The sequence below is a fragment of the Aegilops tauschii genome, chromosome 4 (genome assembly GCF_002575655.3).
Source record: "Aegilops tauschii subsp. strangulata cultivar AL8/78 chromosome 4, Aet v6.0, whole genome shotgun sequence".
NCBI lineage: Eukaryota > Viridiplantae > Streptophyta > Magnoliopsida > Poales > Poaceae > Aegilops > Aegilops tauschii.
The window spans coordinates 153,754,589-153,770,253 of NC_053038.3; the positions used below are offsets into that span (position 1 = coordinate 153,754,589).

At 47.9% G+C, this 15,665-nt stretch overlaps 3 protein-coding genes across 3 annotated transcripts; all 3 read right to left on the bottom strand.

The window, feature by feature from the left end:
* Positions 1 to 4,233: 4,233 nt before the first annotated feature.
* On the bottom strand, positions 4,234 to 9,412 carry LOC109753702 (DEAD-box ATP-dependent RNA helicase 52C). Its single transcript, XM_020312620.4, has 6 exons — positions 8,565 to 9,412; positions 8,270 to 8,353; positions 6,971 to 7,213; positions 5,863 to 6,030; positions 5,580 to 5,693; positions 4,234 to 5,287 (listed from the first exon to the last, which is right to left on the bottom strand). The coding sequence occupies exons 1-6, from the start codon at positions 9,273 to 9,275 to the stop codon at positions 4,802 to 4,804; spliced, it is 1,806 nt and encodes a 601-aa protein (XP_020168209.1). The 5' UTR covers positions 9,276 to 9,412; the 3' UTR covers positions 4,234 to 4,801.
* A 4,129-nt stretch (positions 9,413 to 13,541) lies between these two features.
* LOC141021721 (uncharacterized) lies at positions 13,542 to 13,976 on the bottom strand. Its single transcript, XM_073497577.1, has one exon. The coding sequence runs from the start codon at positions 13,974 to 13,976 to the stop codon at positions 13,542 to 13,544; it is 435 nt and encodes a 144-aa protein (XP_073353678.1).
* A 12-nt stretch (positions 13,977 to 13,988) lies between these two features.
* On the bottom strand, positions 13,989 to 15,444 carry LOC109753705 (uncharacterized). Its single transcript, XM_020312622.1, has 2 exons — positions 14,887 to 15,444; positions 13,989 to 14,795 (listed from the first exon to the last, which is right to left on the bottom strand). Exons 1-2 carry the CDS (start codon positions 15,442 to 15,444, stop codon positions 13,989 to 13,991), a joined length of 1,365 nt encoding a protein of 454 aa, XP_020168211.1.
* Between the last annotated feature and the right edge of the window lie 221 nt (positions 15,445 to 15,665).

Consider the following 15,665-nt stretch of genomic DNA (forward strand, 5'->3'; position numbering starts at 1 on the left):
AGTGCCTAATTTGAATCAGTAAGGATAATTATATTTCAAGTCTTTAATGCCAAGCTCAAAGTTTGAAGATAGAAAATTGAGGCGTGTGATCATATGTCAATACTTAAAGAGCCTTTAGTTTTTCTTAATAAGAATGCAGAAATTGAAGCATGTAGACCTTTTGATGTAAACATATAGTCCCTCCATCCAAAATCAAGTGTCTTTGATTTAGTATAATTGTAGTATAAAGTTGTACTAAATCAAATACACTTATTTTTGGACGGAGGGAGTATAAGATATAGCTGATGTGATAAACCAGGGGTACCACTGCATTTCATTATATAGTTTTCTTATGATATGTAGAATTAAATTAAATGTAATTTGCATGTACATTCAAATTATAGTATTGCTATGTAGTACTAATATGCATGGTCACATTATGGTAATGACCATCTGCTAGGAAGTGATGTACTTATGACTTTACCACTCTCCAGGTACTTCTTGAATGTACTTCTCGAGCTACTACTGCCTTATACCAAGTAAATCATCTTTGTCAGCACTAGATTCCTTGAACTTTATTAGGTATATACATCTCGCTCTTCCTCTGTTGTAAATTTTGTACTCCCTCCGTCCCAAAATAAGTGTCTCAACTTTGTACTAGCTTTAATGCAAAGTTATACTAAAGTTGAGACACTTATTTTGAGATGGAGTGAGTACATACTAAGTGTTTATTTTGAATGAGCTTCTTATATTTCAGTGTTGTCGGTCGGCACAATCACCATAATGCAATGATGAGTCACTCTTCTTGTACTGTTGCATCTACATAATTGACCTTGTATATTTCCTGTTTATATGCCAATATATGTGTCCATGTGCTGACATTTGTGATCTGCATTTTATAACAATTGCAAAAGGACAACATATTTGGCATGGAACTTCTCTGAAAATATTCTTTGAAATGGCACTGCTCTGTTTTCCTTTTACAATCTCAATAGATACTATACTGGTATACTTTTTTCTTGTCATGATAATTTGGGATTTATATGTTGGGAGTCCTTCGATGTGCAAAACAATTCTTTTGTACTATTAGAGTGCTCCACGTGTAGCAATATAAACTTATTCAGATTTCGTATTTCTTTGATGATATTGTAGGAATATTTATCGTTCTTCATACATTCCGTGGATGCCTCGTCATATAAAGGAGATGAGAGAAAGGAACTGGTGAGGGTGAAAGTCGGTTTTGTGCTTCAAGGATTGGAGGTTGTGAGATTTACAAGAGGTGATGGAGGACAGTTAGTTATTGCGGCTTAACATATAGTAGTAGAAGATGAGTACAAGGATAAGCTCATAGACAAACTGTAGAGCATGAGGCACATATACTTTTGCAATCTTATTCATTATCTAATGTAAGAGGATCAAATATGTATTTTGTTCTTGTGAATGTTGAGAAGGATGATTTTGTCAATGTTGTATACATACATATACAATACGTTCATGAAGCTACATGAATGCTCGATGCTCGGTTCAAGACTTCTAGAGTAAAATTGTGTCTCAACTTACATATGCAGCTATCTAAATATAATCATTGATGATTAACATGATTTATCGAGATTTGGTTGGAGCTTAGTAGGCTTGAGGTCGTTGACGTTTATCAAGATGAGTTTGAAAAGACTCGGCGAAGGTTTCGAGGTTAACGGGTTCGAGTGCGGGGTGCGCGGGGTCACCAATATCGGAGATGGTAGTGGAGCTTAGATGGATGGCTGGGGGTTGCGGCGGCTTGAGCGAGGCGGCGATATGCCCTAGAGGCAATCATGTATGATGATATTTCCCATGTGTTTATGAATAAAGATAGTCCTTGTACATTATCAATGATGTGTATCAACAAGTGTGTGACTTGTTTGTGGAACTATGCATTGTATGATGACTGTCCTAAAAGGTCCCTAGTCGAAAGGGATGTGTGGACGCGTAGCCGACTAGACTAACATATGACACGTGGATGGCTTAGTCGCACTAGCCATGGAGCATTGGATGCTAACCGGATAATATGGACTCGGATGGATCTGATCGGATTCGACATAGTCGGATCCGAGTCGAGATAAGGTACGAGTCGGGCAGACCCAACTATGAGACGCAGTGATATGTCATCTGTGAGTCTCTAGTACAACATACGTTCTACGTCCTAAGACCTGAGCTAGCGCATATACTCGGGATGGTGACAGGCCCGCTTTGGGCCGACCAAACGCTACTCCGTGACTAGGTAGTTACAAAGGTAGGTTTTAGGCTTATCGAGACCCATACTGCAACACATGGTCGAGCAAGATGGGATTTGCCCCTCCGACTAGGAGAGATATACTCTGGGGCCCTCGTGTGATCCGACCAAGATAAGCATGGCCATGCGACATGGATTATAAGATAATCCGGTTTGCGGTCGACATCACTTGAATGAGAAAGAGGTCGGGCTAGCACAAGGATGGCAGACTTGCCTTGAGCCCGGCAACATATATCGTGTGGCAAAGGGAATAGAAGTGTCACACATTGTACAGGTTCGCCTAACCAGCTTCATCGAACACTTGGAGTCAGCACGCTTTGCTAGAGGCCGCTACCGACTATACGAGTCGGATGTGATCTGACTCGCGACCAAGTGAACGAGAACCTAAGAGATCGCGTGCTTAAGGGGAGAAACCTGTGAGGCTGGACACGACTCCACGAGTTGGATGTGATCCTACTCGGACTCGGATCCAGGCCGAACAGACTTTGGGCTTTAGGATCCGTGCGAGGCCCAAGTGTTGAGCCTGCAATGGATGCCTTTATATAGTGGGGGTGCGGCACGCTCATTTGGTTGATCGCTTCGGCGCTGCCACTAGGGTTTACATGTGTTGCGAATAGCCACCTCCACTCCCCGTCGACTGTGTGATCGGACCTAGTAGTCAGTCGCACGGTGTTCCTCCTGCACGCACGAATACCGTTATAGGCAGTGCACTTGCGCCGCTCCGGCGAACTTGTACGTGGGATCCAATGATCGACTGTTCGAGGGAGATCGAACGAGGAGGAGACGATCCACGCGGACGTGTTGCCCCAACTCTTCTTCCGTTGCACGGCACTGCGCGTCTAGTGGTAATGATATATGATCCATCTCCCGTAGCATGTTCTTGGATCTGCGCGTAGGAATTTTTTTTAATTGCAGTCGACACACCCTACCGTAGAACCTAACATGCGGCGGCTTGAGCGGGGCGGCGACGACAGACGATTAGAAAGGTGGAGGTGGTCGAGTCAATGGGTGGGCGGGGTCATCGACATTGGAGATGGTGGTGGGGTTTAAATGAATGGCCGAGGGTGACTGCAGCTTGGGCGGGGCGGCAGAGGCGGATGATTAGGCAGGTGGAGGTGGTCCGGTCGTCGAGTGTGCGGGGTCACCAACATTAGAAATGGCGGTGGGGTTTAGAGGGATGGTCAGGGGTGTTGGTGCCTTTGGGGCCGATTAGACAGATAGAGGTGGTCGGGTCGACGAGATTGAGGAAGAAGGCAAAGTGAGGAAGACATTAGTGTTATGTGCTAATTGCAACTACATGCTAGAATATTTCATTTGCATAATTCATCCCCAAAATAGAAGAAATGTGTGCAACCATGTTAGAGATCTATTTAGGTGGATAGAGGGGTGGGGGTCAAGGTCATGACTCCCATCACTTTTATCACCAATTTATTTGTATCATTTATCTCTTTAATTCATTTACATGCATTGCCACCTTAGCAACACATTTTATGCGTATTATCGCCCGTAGCAACACACAGTCATTTAACTAGTGCGTCTAGTAACCGGGTTGATGAACCTGTCTTTTTTTATCTTTTTGCCCCACAAACAATGTAACCATTATGCCGAATCAATAAAGCAAGCCATGATGTTATTCCCTAAAAAAGGCACCTCATTAATCGACCCCTAATTACATATATGTATTAGTATCCATTGTTTGTTTTAGCTCACTTCTTAATGCATGAAAATGTGCAGACATGTAGCTTTTCTTTTTGGACCTGAACTGCAGGAACAAACCACACGAGCATAAAAGCATCAAATATGTGCCATCAACAGAAAGATAAAACGGGAGACATTTGGATAAAGACATACTACGGAGTATTCCCCCGTAAAGAAATATAAGAGCATTTAGATCATTAAAGTAGTGATCAGAACGCTCTTATATTTCTTTACAGAGGGAGTGGTAGTTTAGATCCATCAAAAACAAATCTACAATAACATGCATCTTGTCGGAACAAACCCATCACATATATGCCCCTTCTTCCTCGTAAAGACTAGACAACTTATTCTTATTCGTTCCAGCCTGACCTCATGGTATACACATTACAACAGGATCTAAAGGAGTAAGGACTACAGATCCTCCAACCTCACCTGGGTATCAAAACTCAAATCTCGGACCAAAAACAAGTCACAGAAGCACCCTCATTGCAAGCTCTACAACCAACCGAAAATGAGACATAGACCAAGGAAATGCAAAGAGAGAAATTCCACATTAAGCGCTAAATGTCAGTCTACCAACACCAGCTACTATTATCCCTAACAAGGAATTTCAGTCTCTAGAAATCCTATTCCTAACTGCGAACCTCGGTGTGTGCTTGAAAGTCCTCAAGATGCTCTCCATAACGGATATCTGAAGATAAGACTACCTTGGTTGTAACCAGAAGAAAAGGGGACGACACAGTTCACTCGTACTGTCGCTGTATAATATCAGCTCCTACCAAAAATGTATATCTAATAAGAAGCTAGAGTAAAAGCAACCTAAACTTGATAGACCCTACGCGAACAACTGCAACATTAATCCCAGGCACTGGGAGCTCCAGCACCACCATAGCCACCGCCCCCGTAGCTGCTGCCTCCAGCATAGTCACTGGCGCCACCACCCTTGCCAAAGGAAGAAGATTCCCTACGGAAGTCACGGCCACCAAAGCGGCTCCCACCTACAGCACCACGTCTGTTCCTTCCACCACCACCACCATAGGATGGGCGAGCTGCATAGCGAGTAAGCCACGCAGGTACCTCCTGATTAGATTCTTGCATTAGGTCAGCTAGAGACTTTGCCATCGAAGAGTTGTTGTCATTGAAGAAAGCAGTCGCAATTCCACTTTTTCCTGCCCTCCCTGTACGACCAATCCTGTGTACGTAGTCATCAATATCATTGGGGAGATCAAAGTTCACAACATGAGCAACATGAGGAATGTCGAGGCCCCGGGCCGCCACATCAGTTGCAACTAGAATTGGAGTTTGACCACTCTTGAAGGATCTCAAAGCATATTCTCTTTCCTGTAACAATCGGTACATCAATATGTCAGGAAAAAACAGCCCTGATAAGACAAACATCTTTAGTTTCTACAGGAATTTTGGAGCAAATCAGTAAATAAGTATCTGCTGTGTGATAGCAATAGCTGAAAGTACAAAAACTACAATAGTCTGCCAAACAAACCAAACAGAACAGTAAATTGGCAATATTTATTTGATGGCAGCAACTGACCGACTATTACATCATTCCAGTGAACAAACAGAAATAAATATCCAAGCAAAAATGGGAGGTTCTGAAGGAAAAAAAAGAATAAACCTGCTGGTTTCTATCACCGTGAATAGAAGTCGCTGGAAATCCATTCGTACACAACCAGTTCTCCAGTGAGTCGGCACCCCTTTTGGTCTCCACAAAGACAAGTGTGAGAGCTTGCTGCAGCAAAGGACAGGAGAAAAATGAGCACTAGGAATAAAGATCTGCATTCTCTACTTGGGAGCACCTCCATAGTACTTCCATAACTGATCTTACGAGAAACTAAAGAACAACAAAACATCAGGGTAAGTGATTGAATAATAAAAATAACGGACAGTCAAAATATTACCTTCCCTTGTTCTGAACTGTCTCTTTGCGCATGGAGCAGATCCATCAAGTGACTTCTTTTATCTGCCTCCTGTACAAACTCAACTCTCTGGGCAATCAACTCAGTACTTGATCCGACCCTTCCAACAGCCAGGAATATGTAGTTCTCCAGAAAGTCAGATGCCATTCTCTGTGTTCATTAAGAATAGCCTCAATGTCATTAAGAATGCAAACTAAAAACTTTTGACATAACAAAATAATTAGAAATCATCCGACATGACAAAGGTATACAGCATAGCACAACAAACCCAATTGGAAAACTCAAATAAGTCAGCACCAGGACACAACTTGCCTAGTTACATCAATGCCAGATTAGTCAGGAAAAGATATTTCAGGAAGGTAGGCAAAATGCAGTCAGGAAAAGATAATTCAACCAGAAAAAAAATAAGAACAAACTTATAGCCTGTCATACACATAAAACTTCTCCCATAAAAAAATATGACGCTGATATCTAGCAATACTTTCACAGTTCAGCATCTTTTGAACAGACATTCCTGAAATATGTAAATATATTCATGGAGTTGGCATAACTTTCTCTTCAGAGAGCATGTGCATGTTAATAATTTCCATTCACACATATAGAAATAGAACACCCTAGTACCGAGTGCTGACACAGAATGAGATTTATATGATGCTACCGATACTGCATAAAAAGATCTCCGGTGCATGTAGTAACATATAGGCATATGACAATCATTGTTACTGTTGGACTACAAGCGGAAGATTTTCTCTAATTTAATACAATATTGGTTTTTCGATGTTCATATAGTACGCTAACAGCACATGGCATGTAAATCTAACTACTTTCCCTAAGCTCATCCAGCATAGATCTAAGGTTAACACCATTCATGGAAAAGATGCCATACTACCTAAAGAGTAAAGCATCAGACAAATATATGATATATATCAATAGGGGGAAACATATTAACATAGCAACAATAAATACGGAAAGCATAATCAAGGGCTCAGATTTAATAGCAAGAACCAATCATTTAAATAGAGTGGAGATGCTTCTTAAAATATTTATATATCATCAATATAACTGCAGAAATGTGGAATAAAAAGCTAACCTGTATTTCTCCTGGGAATGTAGCGCTGAACAATAACGTCTGCCTTACACCTCGTGGAGGCATGTCCATTTGCTCAACAATTCTCCTAACTTGCGGCTCAAACCCCATATCCAGCATTCTATCCGCCTCATCAAGGGCAAGGTATCTAATCGACTGTAAGGATACTCTTGCCCTTTCCAGTAAATCAACCAAACGACCAGGAGTAGCCACAAGAATGTCAACACCCCTCTCAAGATCTCTCAACTGGAAAATAATGAAAATCGTGTTTATGGTACAATTAGAAATTAAAGTAACTAAGATTACTGCCAAGTATACGGAAGCAAATATGCCGCCACATTAACTAGCTATATAACACATCAGAGGGATCATGTGTTACCAAAGGATGCCTAGCACCTCATCGCCACAGTTGAAAACTCACCCAGATTGACAAGTCCAATTCTTCAACTTCTACTTTGAGAAGACTTTGTGATGCATGAATCACAAGATCCAGGACCACTGTTATCATGAGTGATGTTTTGAATTAAACTATCAGCATCATCCTTCACATAAAGCCCATTTTCCCAACGTTGTTTCACTCAGTAATGCTGAGAGAACTTTGTGGCAACAACAAAATGTAATACAGCAGACAAGCAGCACCTGTGCCATCTAACACAAAGTCCGACAAAACTATGGGGAATAATGGGATATCGACAAAACAACCCATAATCAGGTAGGTAACAGACTTATGATCAGGATGGCGAACAAAAAGATAGAAAGATAACTCAGTGCCGGCACTAATGAACATAACAGGAGGCATGTTGCTACAGAAAGAAAACAGATTTTGGACGAAGAAAGAACCACATTTCGAAATCATACGATCAAGCACTAAACCACAAACTTACACAGAATAAAGGACCATGTCTTTCTAAATATACAAATGGACCTGCCAAAGTACGTACTGTGTAATACGCTCAGCAACGAAGGATGCAGGCACATGTTCAGTTGTTATTTGCTAACACGAAATTGTTGGATACAGTATGAACAAATTATAAACATACCTAACAATTTTATCAGTTTATGGGAATCACCTTTGCATTGCAGCAAAATTAACTGTAACCATATGCAATGCATGGCACCCAGCAATTCCACAGAGACCATTAACATCAGAGGACTTGCATAGCCTCTGTGAAGAACTGACTGCATATCCTACCATGCATATACTACACTCATACTGAAATGAGTTCCAGGGCAGAAATTTTATAAGAAACAGACAATTTTCAGAACTTGAGCTATTAGGGCCAACGACAGACAGAACCTGACCTGCTGGGTAATAGGGGCCCCGCCATATGCAACCACTACCCTGACACCAGTCTGATATGAAAATTTTCTCGCCTCTTCATGAATCTGCAGCACAAGGCAAGCACAGCGAAACAACTATCACGCACATGGCGCAGGAGATTAACTGGGCGTAATATCAAACGTCAAACAAGATCAGTTTTGCTAAAGCACATCTAGATGTGCCATAAGTATTGCACATCTAAGTCATATATCATTGATCTTAAGTGAAGATTCGTGTGGGTATTTTCTCCAAGCAAGATATATACACGACCATCACCTGCATTGACAGCTCTCTTGTGGGCGACAGGATGAGGGCAAGAGGGCAGGCGGTCCTACTCCCGCCGCGCTGTGACCGCTGCACGGGCGGGCCCCGCATGATGCCGCTGATGATGGGGAAGCAGAAGGCGGCCGTTTTCCCCGATCCAGTCTGCGCGCAAGCCATGAGATCTCGCCCAGCCAGCGAGATTGGGATGGCATGGCGCTGCACGGGCGTGGGCCGCACGTACTTGCACCGGCGAATGTTGTCGTTCAGCGCGGCGCCGAGGTCGATCTCCGCGAACGTGCCCACGGCGGGCGGAACCTCCCGGCCGCTGGTCTCGACGGGGATGTCCTCGTACGCTTCAAAGTTGATCCCCGTGTTCTGGTGCTCGTCGAAGGGCACGGGCTCCGCCGGCACCTCCTCCTCGTCCCCGAAAGGGTTGGGCTCCCGGTCCCACCTACGAGGTGGGGCCCCGCCTCCCCCGAACCTCCCACCGACGCCGCTGGTGGGGCGGCCGAGGAGGCCGGGCGCGGCACGCGGGGGTGGAGCGGAGGACACCGGAGGCGCGGTGGAGGAGGAGCGGTTGCGGAGGTGGGGAGGGACGTAGGAGGAGCGGTCGGCACGCGCGGGGCCGTTGGATGTGGCGGGCGCCGCCGCTGGAACGGGAGCGGGAGGGGCATGTTCAGCGTCGGCGACGTCGGCCCAGGAGGTGCGGGAGGGGGCCGCCATGGTTAGATGGGATCTGCGCGGAGGTGGAGGTGGGAGGAGGCGAGGTGGGCACTGTCTTTTTTTTCTCAGGGCACAGCTTTCTGCGGGATTTCGATCGGTGGTGGTTGGGTGGAGTTTGCGGCTAAAACGAAGGCGGCTGCTACAAATCGGCCGGTTGATCTTCGGGAAAGATAAACCGCCTGCTTAGCCGTCCGATGCAAGTGCACATGGTCGTTCGATGGAAAAGGTGAGCGCGGGTGTCTTTCTTTCTCTTTCTCTCGTCTACACCAACAGAAGCCCAGTAATGAGACGATGCACTGCCTCTCTGCAGCAGCGACGACCGCCACGGTCCCCCGTCGTTGGAGACGTCATGCATGCTACTTTGCATCGCCTCCGCATCGTTGATGTAGTGCAGCACCGCCGCCACTCCTGCCTCAAACGCTGCACCTCCGGTCTCTCTGTAGCGGCGTGTGCTGCTGCATCACAGTAGCCAGCAGCCCGGCAAGCTTCGACGAGCGTTGCATGGCATCACCAGCGTCGTGACGTGCGTGCTCCTTTGCAGCGTCGGCGTCATTTCATTAGAGCTCCGACGACGCTCCATTGCAATTCCAGTGCATCATGGAAGCTCCGACAACGCTCCATTGGAGCTCCGGCGACGCTCCATTGGAACTCCGGTAACCCTTCATTGGAGCTCCGGCGACTTTCCATTGCAACTCCGGCGGAGCTTCAACAACCCCCTTGTGTTTCATTGCAGCTCCGTCCGGCGGCCCTGGTGATGCTTCATCGCAACGCCGGCGAGCCCCTGTCTGCAGCACCGCCACTCGCTTGAAGCCGGCGGCATCCTCCCTTCCCTACAACAATGTCGACTCCCGCGACAGGGGCTTGTTTGCAGCAACGACTCCGTCGTCATTCGGCCGCCCCCTGTAGCGCAGCAACGCCCCTCCTTCGTAGCAGCAGCAGCTCCGCCAACCGGGATTGGAGAGGTCATGGACAGGGTGAACCGCTCGGGGAGAGAAGAAAGGTAGCCTGCAAGGGGATTGTGGTCCGGGGAGAGAGGAGACGTACGCATCTAGAGGATGAAGGAGACGACTCGGTCACCCAGGGGAGAAGATAAGGTTGCGGGGACAGGCGGTGCAGCGGTCTCATGGGGACGTGTGTCGCCCTCTCGAGGCAGTTGGAGAGATCATGAAATCATCCGGTTGAATTGGAATGTTTTCCTAAAACGAAGCGTGCGAGACTGAAAACCTAAGGCCTTGTACAACGCTGGTGCTTGTGCACCGGCGCTAGCTGCATGGCGCCTCGAAAATTTCTTTAATCCTCAACGCGTGGTGCTTGGTATGGGGTGCTAGCTGGGCCCTTTTTCTATTTTTTGCCTGCCGATGAAGGCACTGACTCAGGCATCGCGACTTGAAGGAGCAGTTATTTGTTGTAACACCGGCTGGCACCGGAAGCAAAACTTTGCTTCTGCCACCCATCCTAAGCACCTGTGTAATCAATTCTTAAGGAAAAAAACCGGGTTTTTTTGTGAGGCACCTGTGTAAGCACCCGCCGTTGTATAGGGCCTAAAGGCATCTCCGGTGCGCATATCGGACACACTAAACCGTCCGCGAACGCAAATAACAGAGCCGATCATTTTAGTGCATGCGTCAAAAGTTTCATCGTACTTTTAATATAAATCGATCAAAACAGACAGAATTTAAAAAAGTTCAATATTACAAAACAGTAAAATTGAGCTAGCTAGGGCCTCTCACAGTGATTTGACGTTTTCAACCATTAGATCGGATGTCCAACTCTCCAGATTTTTGCATCCCCACCGAGCAACAACATGGTTGCCTCCTTTCTACCTTGGGCCAACCCATCGTAAAAGGCTACTGCTCCGAAAATATACCTGGGAAGCCTGTCTATAATCGGGTCACATGAGCGAGTGACAGTTTTGGGCCTGTAAGCCCAGTTTGTCCTAATTATCCCCATCACATCCGTGCAGGATTGGCCCTTTGAAGAGATGGAGCAATATGTAATTCTAAAAAAAAGGAAGAGCAGCGGACAGTGGTCATAGCGACGGCAGAAGGAGACCACACGACGAAGAGGAGATATGATGTGGTTGCCCGAACTCCATACCCTCTGGCCCATCCCCCGTGTCTTCGAACAGTTGAATCTGAAGAAGCAAGAGGGAGGCGGCGAAGAGTGATGTATCCCTTGCTGCCATAGTTTGGAGCACGGTGATGCCTCAAGTCTCACCTGTCTTCTACTTCCACCTTTGTGCCGCTCAGCATCATTCTCGTTCTGATCTTGTTGGTGCAATGATAGGCCCTTTATATTTTGGAGTTTGTTGACATAAAAAGTATTTGGACTTATGTGTTTGCTAGTGCACACAGGGTAACAGGTCCCTGAGATGTCGAGGAGTTTGATGCAAACGACGAAGATAATCTCCTTGCGTTGCAGCGAAGGTTATCACTGAAGATGAAGCTAACAAGAGTGACCCCTAAACATTGCTGAAGTTCAAGCAATTGGTTCGGTGTCTATTCGAAGAAGATGATTGTGTTCGAGAAAGAATGAAGACGGTGTGAAGACGTAGAATTTATTCCATTCTTCTTCTTCTTTCATTGAGTCATAGGACCACCATACTATTAAGAGGGGTGTAGCGTTCGAAGCTTTGATTCTCTGATGCTAAACCCAAATCTTATGAAAGATGTGAGAGAAATCTGTTTGTGCTCCAAGAAAATACTTGCCAGCAAGAGACTGTGATCTTTTTCGCTGCGGGAGATTTGTCTCGGACCGAGGAGTTAGCATTACTTGTTCCTCAAGTAATGTTATCGTTGCTCCAAAATCCGGCCGTTGTGAACGTGTCAGTTGGTAATTGGCTGGACCTCATGTCCAAAATGGTCATTTCCCATCTGGAAAGGCTGCGGCTATAAATAGCCATCCGCGCCAATTTTGTCCCGTGGCTGCTCTGTTTGATTCTGAGAAGATTGTTGAGCAACCCACTCTCTGAGCGATTTGAGTTTAAATCCACCGAGAGGAAAACCCCTAGAGCCGAAGAATTAGATGGTGGTTAGCATCAGTAGAATCTAAGTCCAGTGTGCTCCGCCTATTACTCTTGAGAGCTGCAAACTCTCTAGACAGTTAGGTGTCAATTTCTTTAGAGATCAAGAGTGATTGTGGTTCTCGAAGAAGAAGTCTGTAAAGGTTCTGAGATCGACTTCAAGTATCTACCACGAGTAATCGACATCGGTTGACGAATCGATTGTCAAGGAGAATAGGGTGAAGAGAGTTTATCTTCCGTGTTAAGTCACAACCCCTTCAACCAGACATAGTCATTATGCAGAAGGACGAACTGGTCGCACAAATACCCTGTCTCCATCGAGCACCACTGGCTATCTCTGTTACCCATGTTTTTCATTCGATGTTTTTCCCTCATGTAATTTGTCTCGATACATATTTAGCTTCCTTTTAGTACTTAGTTCTAGCTCACTGTAGTTTGTTTTCATTTGTTTCCGCTGCTGGGTTCTGAGAGTTTTGAGTTTTCTGAAGAAAATTCAAAACTCCCATTCACCCCCCCCCTCTGGTAGACATACTTCATTCCTATAGATCTTCTACAGGTTAGGTCAATCCCCTATTACCTATGCAGTTTATCCCCTTGTCATTATTCTCGAGCTCCGGTTAAATCATTGGTTTATGCGTTGTTTTTTGTTCCTTTTTCCTATTGCAGATTGTGTTGATTTAGATTTCTCATTAGATTTCGTTTGGTGGCAGTCCTGCTGCCGGTTGTGGTTGGGGATTCGACCTTAGAAGAAGCGGACAATACTTAGGCTTTTTCAGACATTGAGCACGAGCAAAACACCCACTGGGCTGGCTAACGACAGTCGGCGAACACGCGGCCGGTCGTGCAGCGGTAAGTGAGGGAAAAGGAGGGTGTCGGGTTGACCTTGTCGGACTCTCCTCCTTAGATTTTTCTTACGTGAGGGTGCTCCGGCCTTTAGCTCTTGCCAGCCGGATGGCCGGGGGCCAGACTACGGCATCGGCAAAGAGAGGGCTTTGGCGGCACACACGTTTCAAAGCCGGCTAAGGGAGAAAGCGAGGTGCAGTCTAGTCGGCGAACCCCTGAGCCAGCTGGGCCAACCCAGAGGGGAATAAAAGTAGAGCTATGCATGGGAGCACAAATTCGACATGATCGAAAAGGTAGCCCCCAAGTGTCGTTTGGGACCTGCTGATTTCATTAAACCCCAAAGGGGAGCGGTACGTATATACATGTGTTCAACTGTAAAATGGTTGAAGGAGCTCCGCATTCTAGGGACGAGCCGTCTCCTCGTCGGATGCATCTCTCTTGCGCTTGTTCGACTTCTGCGTGTCGATAAGGTAGTAGGCATTCTTGTCGCGCAGAGCTTTGCTCACGATGAAGGGGCCCTCCCATGGAGAGGCCAGCTTGTGCTGGACGGTTGTCCTCTGGACGAGCCGGAGCACCAGATCCCTTTCGAGGAATGCGAGGGGCTTGATTTTCTTGTTGTGGTAGTGGTGCAAGCCTTGCTGGTAGATGGCCGACCGGCTAAGGGCCAGGAAGCGCGCCTCCTTGAGTAGGTCGATGACATCTTCGCGTGCTTCTTTGGCCTCGGCCTCCGTGTAAAGCGTCACTGGGGCTAGTCGAACTTGACATCTATGGGGATGATGGCATCGGGCTCCGTAGACGAGGAAGAACGGCGTGAAGCCGGTTGACCAGTTGGGCATCGTCCGGAGACTCTAGAGGTCGGCTGACAGCTCGTCAAGCCAGCTGCCGGGTGACCGCACTAGCGGCTCAACGAGTCGCGGCTTAATGCCGGCCAGAATCAGGCCGTTGGCCCGCTCGACCTGGTTGTTTGACTGGGGGTGTGCAATGGGGGCCAGGTTAAGCCGGATGCCGGACGCTGAGCAGTACTGGGCCAGGGCGCCCTTGGCGAAGTTCGTGCCATTGTCGGTGATGATGTTGTGGGGGACGCCGTAGCAAACCGCGATATCCTTGATGAATCTGACGGTCGTGGGCCCTTTGAGCTTCTTGATCTGTCGCGCCTCAATACACTTGGTGAACTTGTCCACGGCTACCAAGAGGTGTGTCATGCCGCCTTGCGCGGTCTTGAACGGCCCTACCATGTCGAGGCCCCAAACGGCAAATGGCCATGTGATGGGGATGGTCTGGAGGGTTGTGGCCGGCTGGTGGCTGCTCTTGCTGAAGCGTTGACAACCCTCGCACTTGAGGACTAGCTGCTCGGCATCTTCCAAGGCCATGGGCCAGAAGGAACCGTGGCGGAAAGCTTTGGCCACTAGGGCTCTGGAGGCAGCATGGTGCCCGCACTCGCCTTGGTGGATGTCAAGGAGGATCTCGAGCCCCTTGTCCGGCTCGACACAGCGCTGGAAAACGCCAGTTGTGCTGCGCTTGACGAGCTCGTTGTTGATGATGGTGTAGGATGAGGCCCGGCACTGCACTAGCTGGGCTTCGACTTCGTTGGCCGGGAGCTCGCCGCTTTCGAGAAAGGTGAGGACGGGATGGGCCCATGACAACTTTGGTGGGAGCTGGGTCGGCAACCCCCAAGATGGGATAGATCAGTAGTCCCCGAGCCTGAGCCGGCAGCCCCTGAGCCGGGATCAGTAGCCCCCGAGCTACAGCCGGCAGCCCCCAGGGTCGGGCTGAGGTCAGCAGCTCCAGGGCCGGGACCAGAGCCGTCAGCCCCGCGCTGGGCAAGGGAACCCCCTGGTCGGCCAGGACGAAGATGGAGTCCGAGTCCAAAGATGGCTTGATGGAAGCTTTCTGCAGGCGCTCGAGGCAGACTTCAGACGGGATTGCTTGCCGCAAAGAGGCTATCTTGGCCAACATGTCCACCACCTCGTTGTCCGCTCGGGGGACGTGGAGAAACTCGCAGCCATCGAAGCCACCGGACAGCCGTTGGACCAGGAAACGGTAGCTGGCCATGTTGGCGTCCCTGGCGTCCCACTTGCTGGAAGCTTGCTGCACCACCAGGTCCGAGTCACCGCAGCAAAGGATGCGCCGGATGCCGATCTCTTTGGCCAGCCGGAGGCCGTGGACCAATACCTCGTACTCGGCAACGTTGTTGGAGGCGACGAAGTGGATCTGCAGCGCGTACCGCAGCCGGTTGCCATTGGAAGACGAGAGCACGATGCCGGCTCCCAGGCCGGTGGGCATCTTGGAGCTGTCAAAGTGCATGCGCTAGTGCGCCGAGTCGGGTGCCGGCGGCTGGTACTAGGTTTTCGCCCAATCGATGAGGAAGTCGGGCAATGCTTGTGACTTGATGGTGGTGCGAGGCTCATAGAGGATCGTGTGGCTGGCCAGCTCGATAGCCCACTTGGCGATCTGGCCAGAGGCATCCCGGCAGCCCATGATCTCGCTCATGGGGGTCGTGCTCACCACAGTGATGGTATGCTCCT

Excerpts from the sequence above, each read along its gene's own strand:
- LOC109753702 (XM_020312620.4), bottom strand. The coding sequence starts at position 9,275 with ATGGCGGCCCCCTCCCGCACCTCCTGGGCCGACGTCGCCGACGCTGAA. Across the intron at positions 7,214-8,269 it reads GGGCCCCTATTACCCAGCAG|TTGAGAGATCTTGAGAGGGG; the intron begins GTCAGGTTCTGT and ends ATTATTTTCCAG. Across the intron at positions 5,694-5,862 it reads ACAGTTCAGAACAAGGGAAG|CAAGCTCTCACACTTGTCTT; the intron begins GTAATATTTTGA and ends CCTTTGCTGCAG.
- LOC141021721 (XM_073497577.1), bottom strand. The coding sequence starts at position 13,976 with ATGCCCAACTGGTCAACCGGCTTCACGCCGTTCTTCCTCGTCTACGGA.
- LOC109753705 (XM_020312622.1), bottom strand. The coding sequence starts at position 15,444 with ATGCACTTTGACAGCTCCAAGATGCCCACCGGCCTGGGAGCCGGCATC. Across the intron at positions 14,796-14,886 it reads GACCCTGGGGGCTGCCGGCT|CTCCCACCAAAGTTGTCATG; the intron begins GTAGCTCGGGGG and ends TTGCCGACCCAG.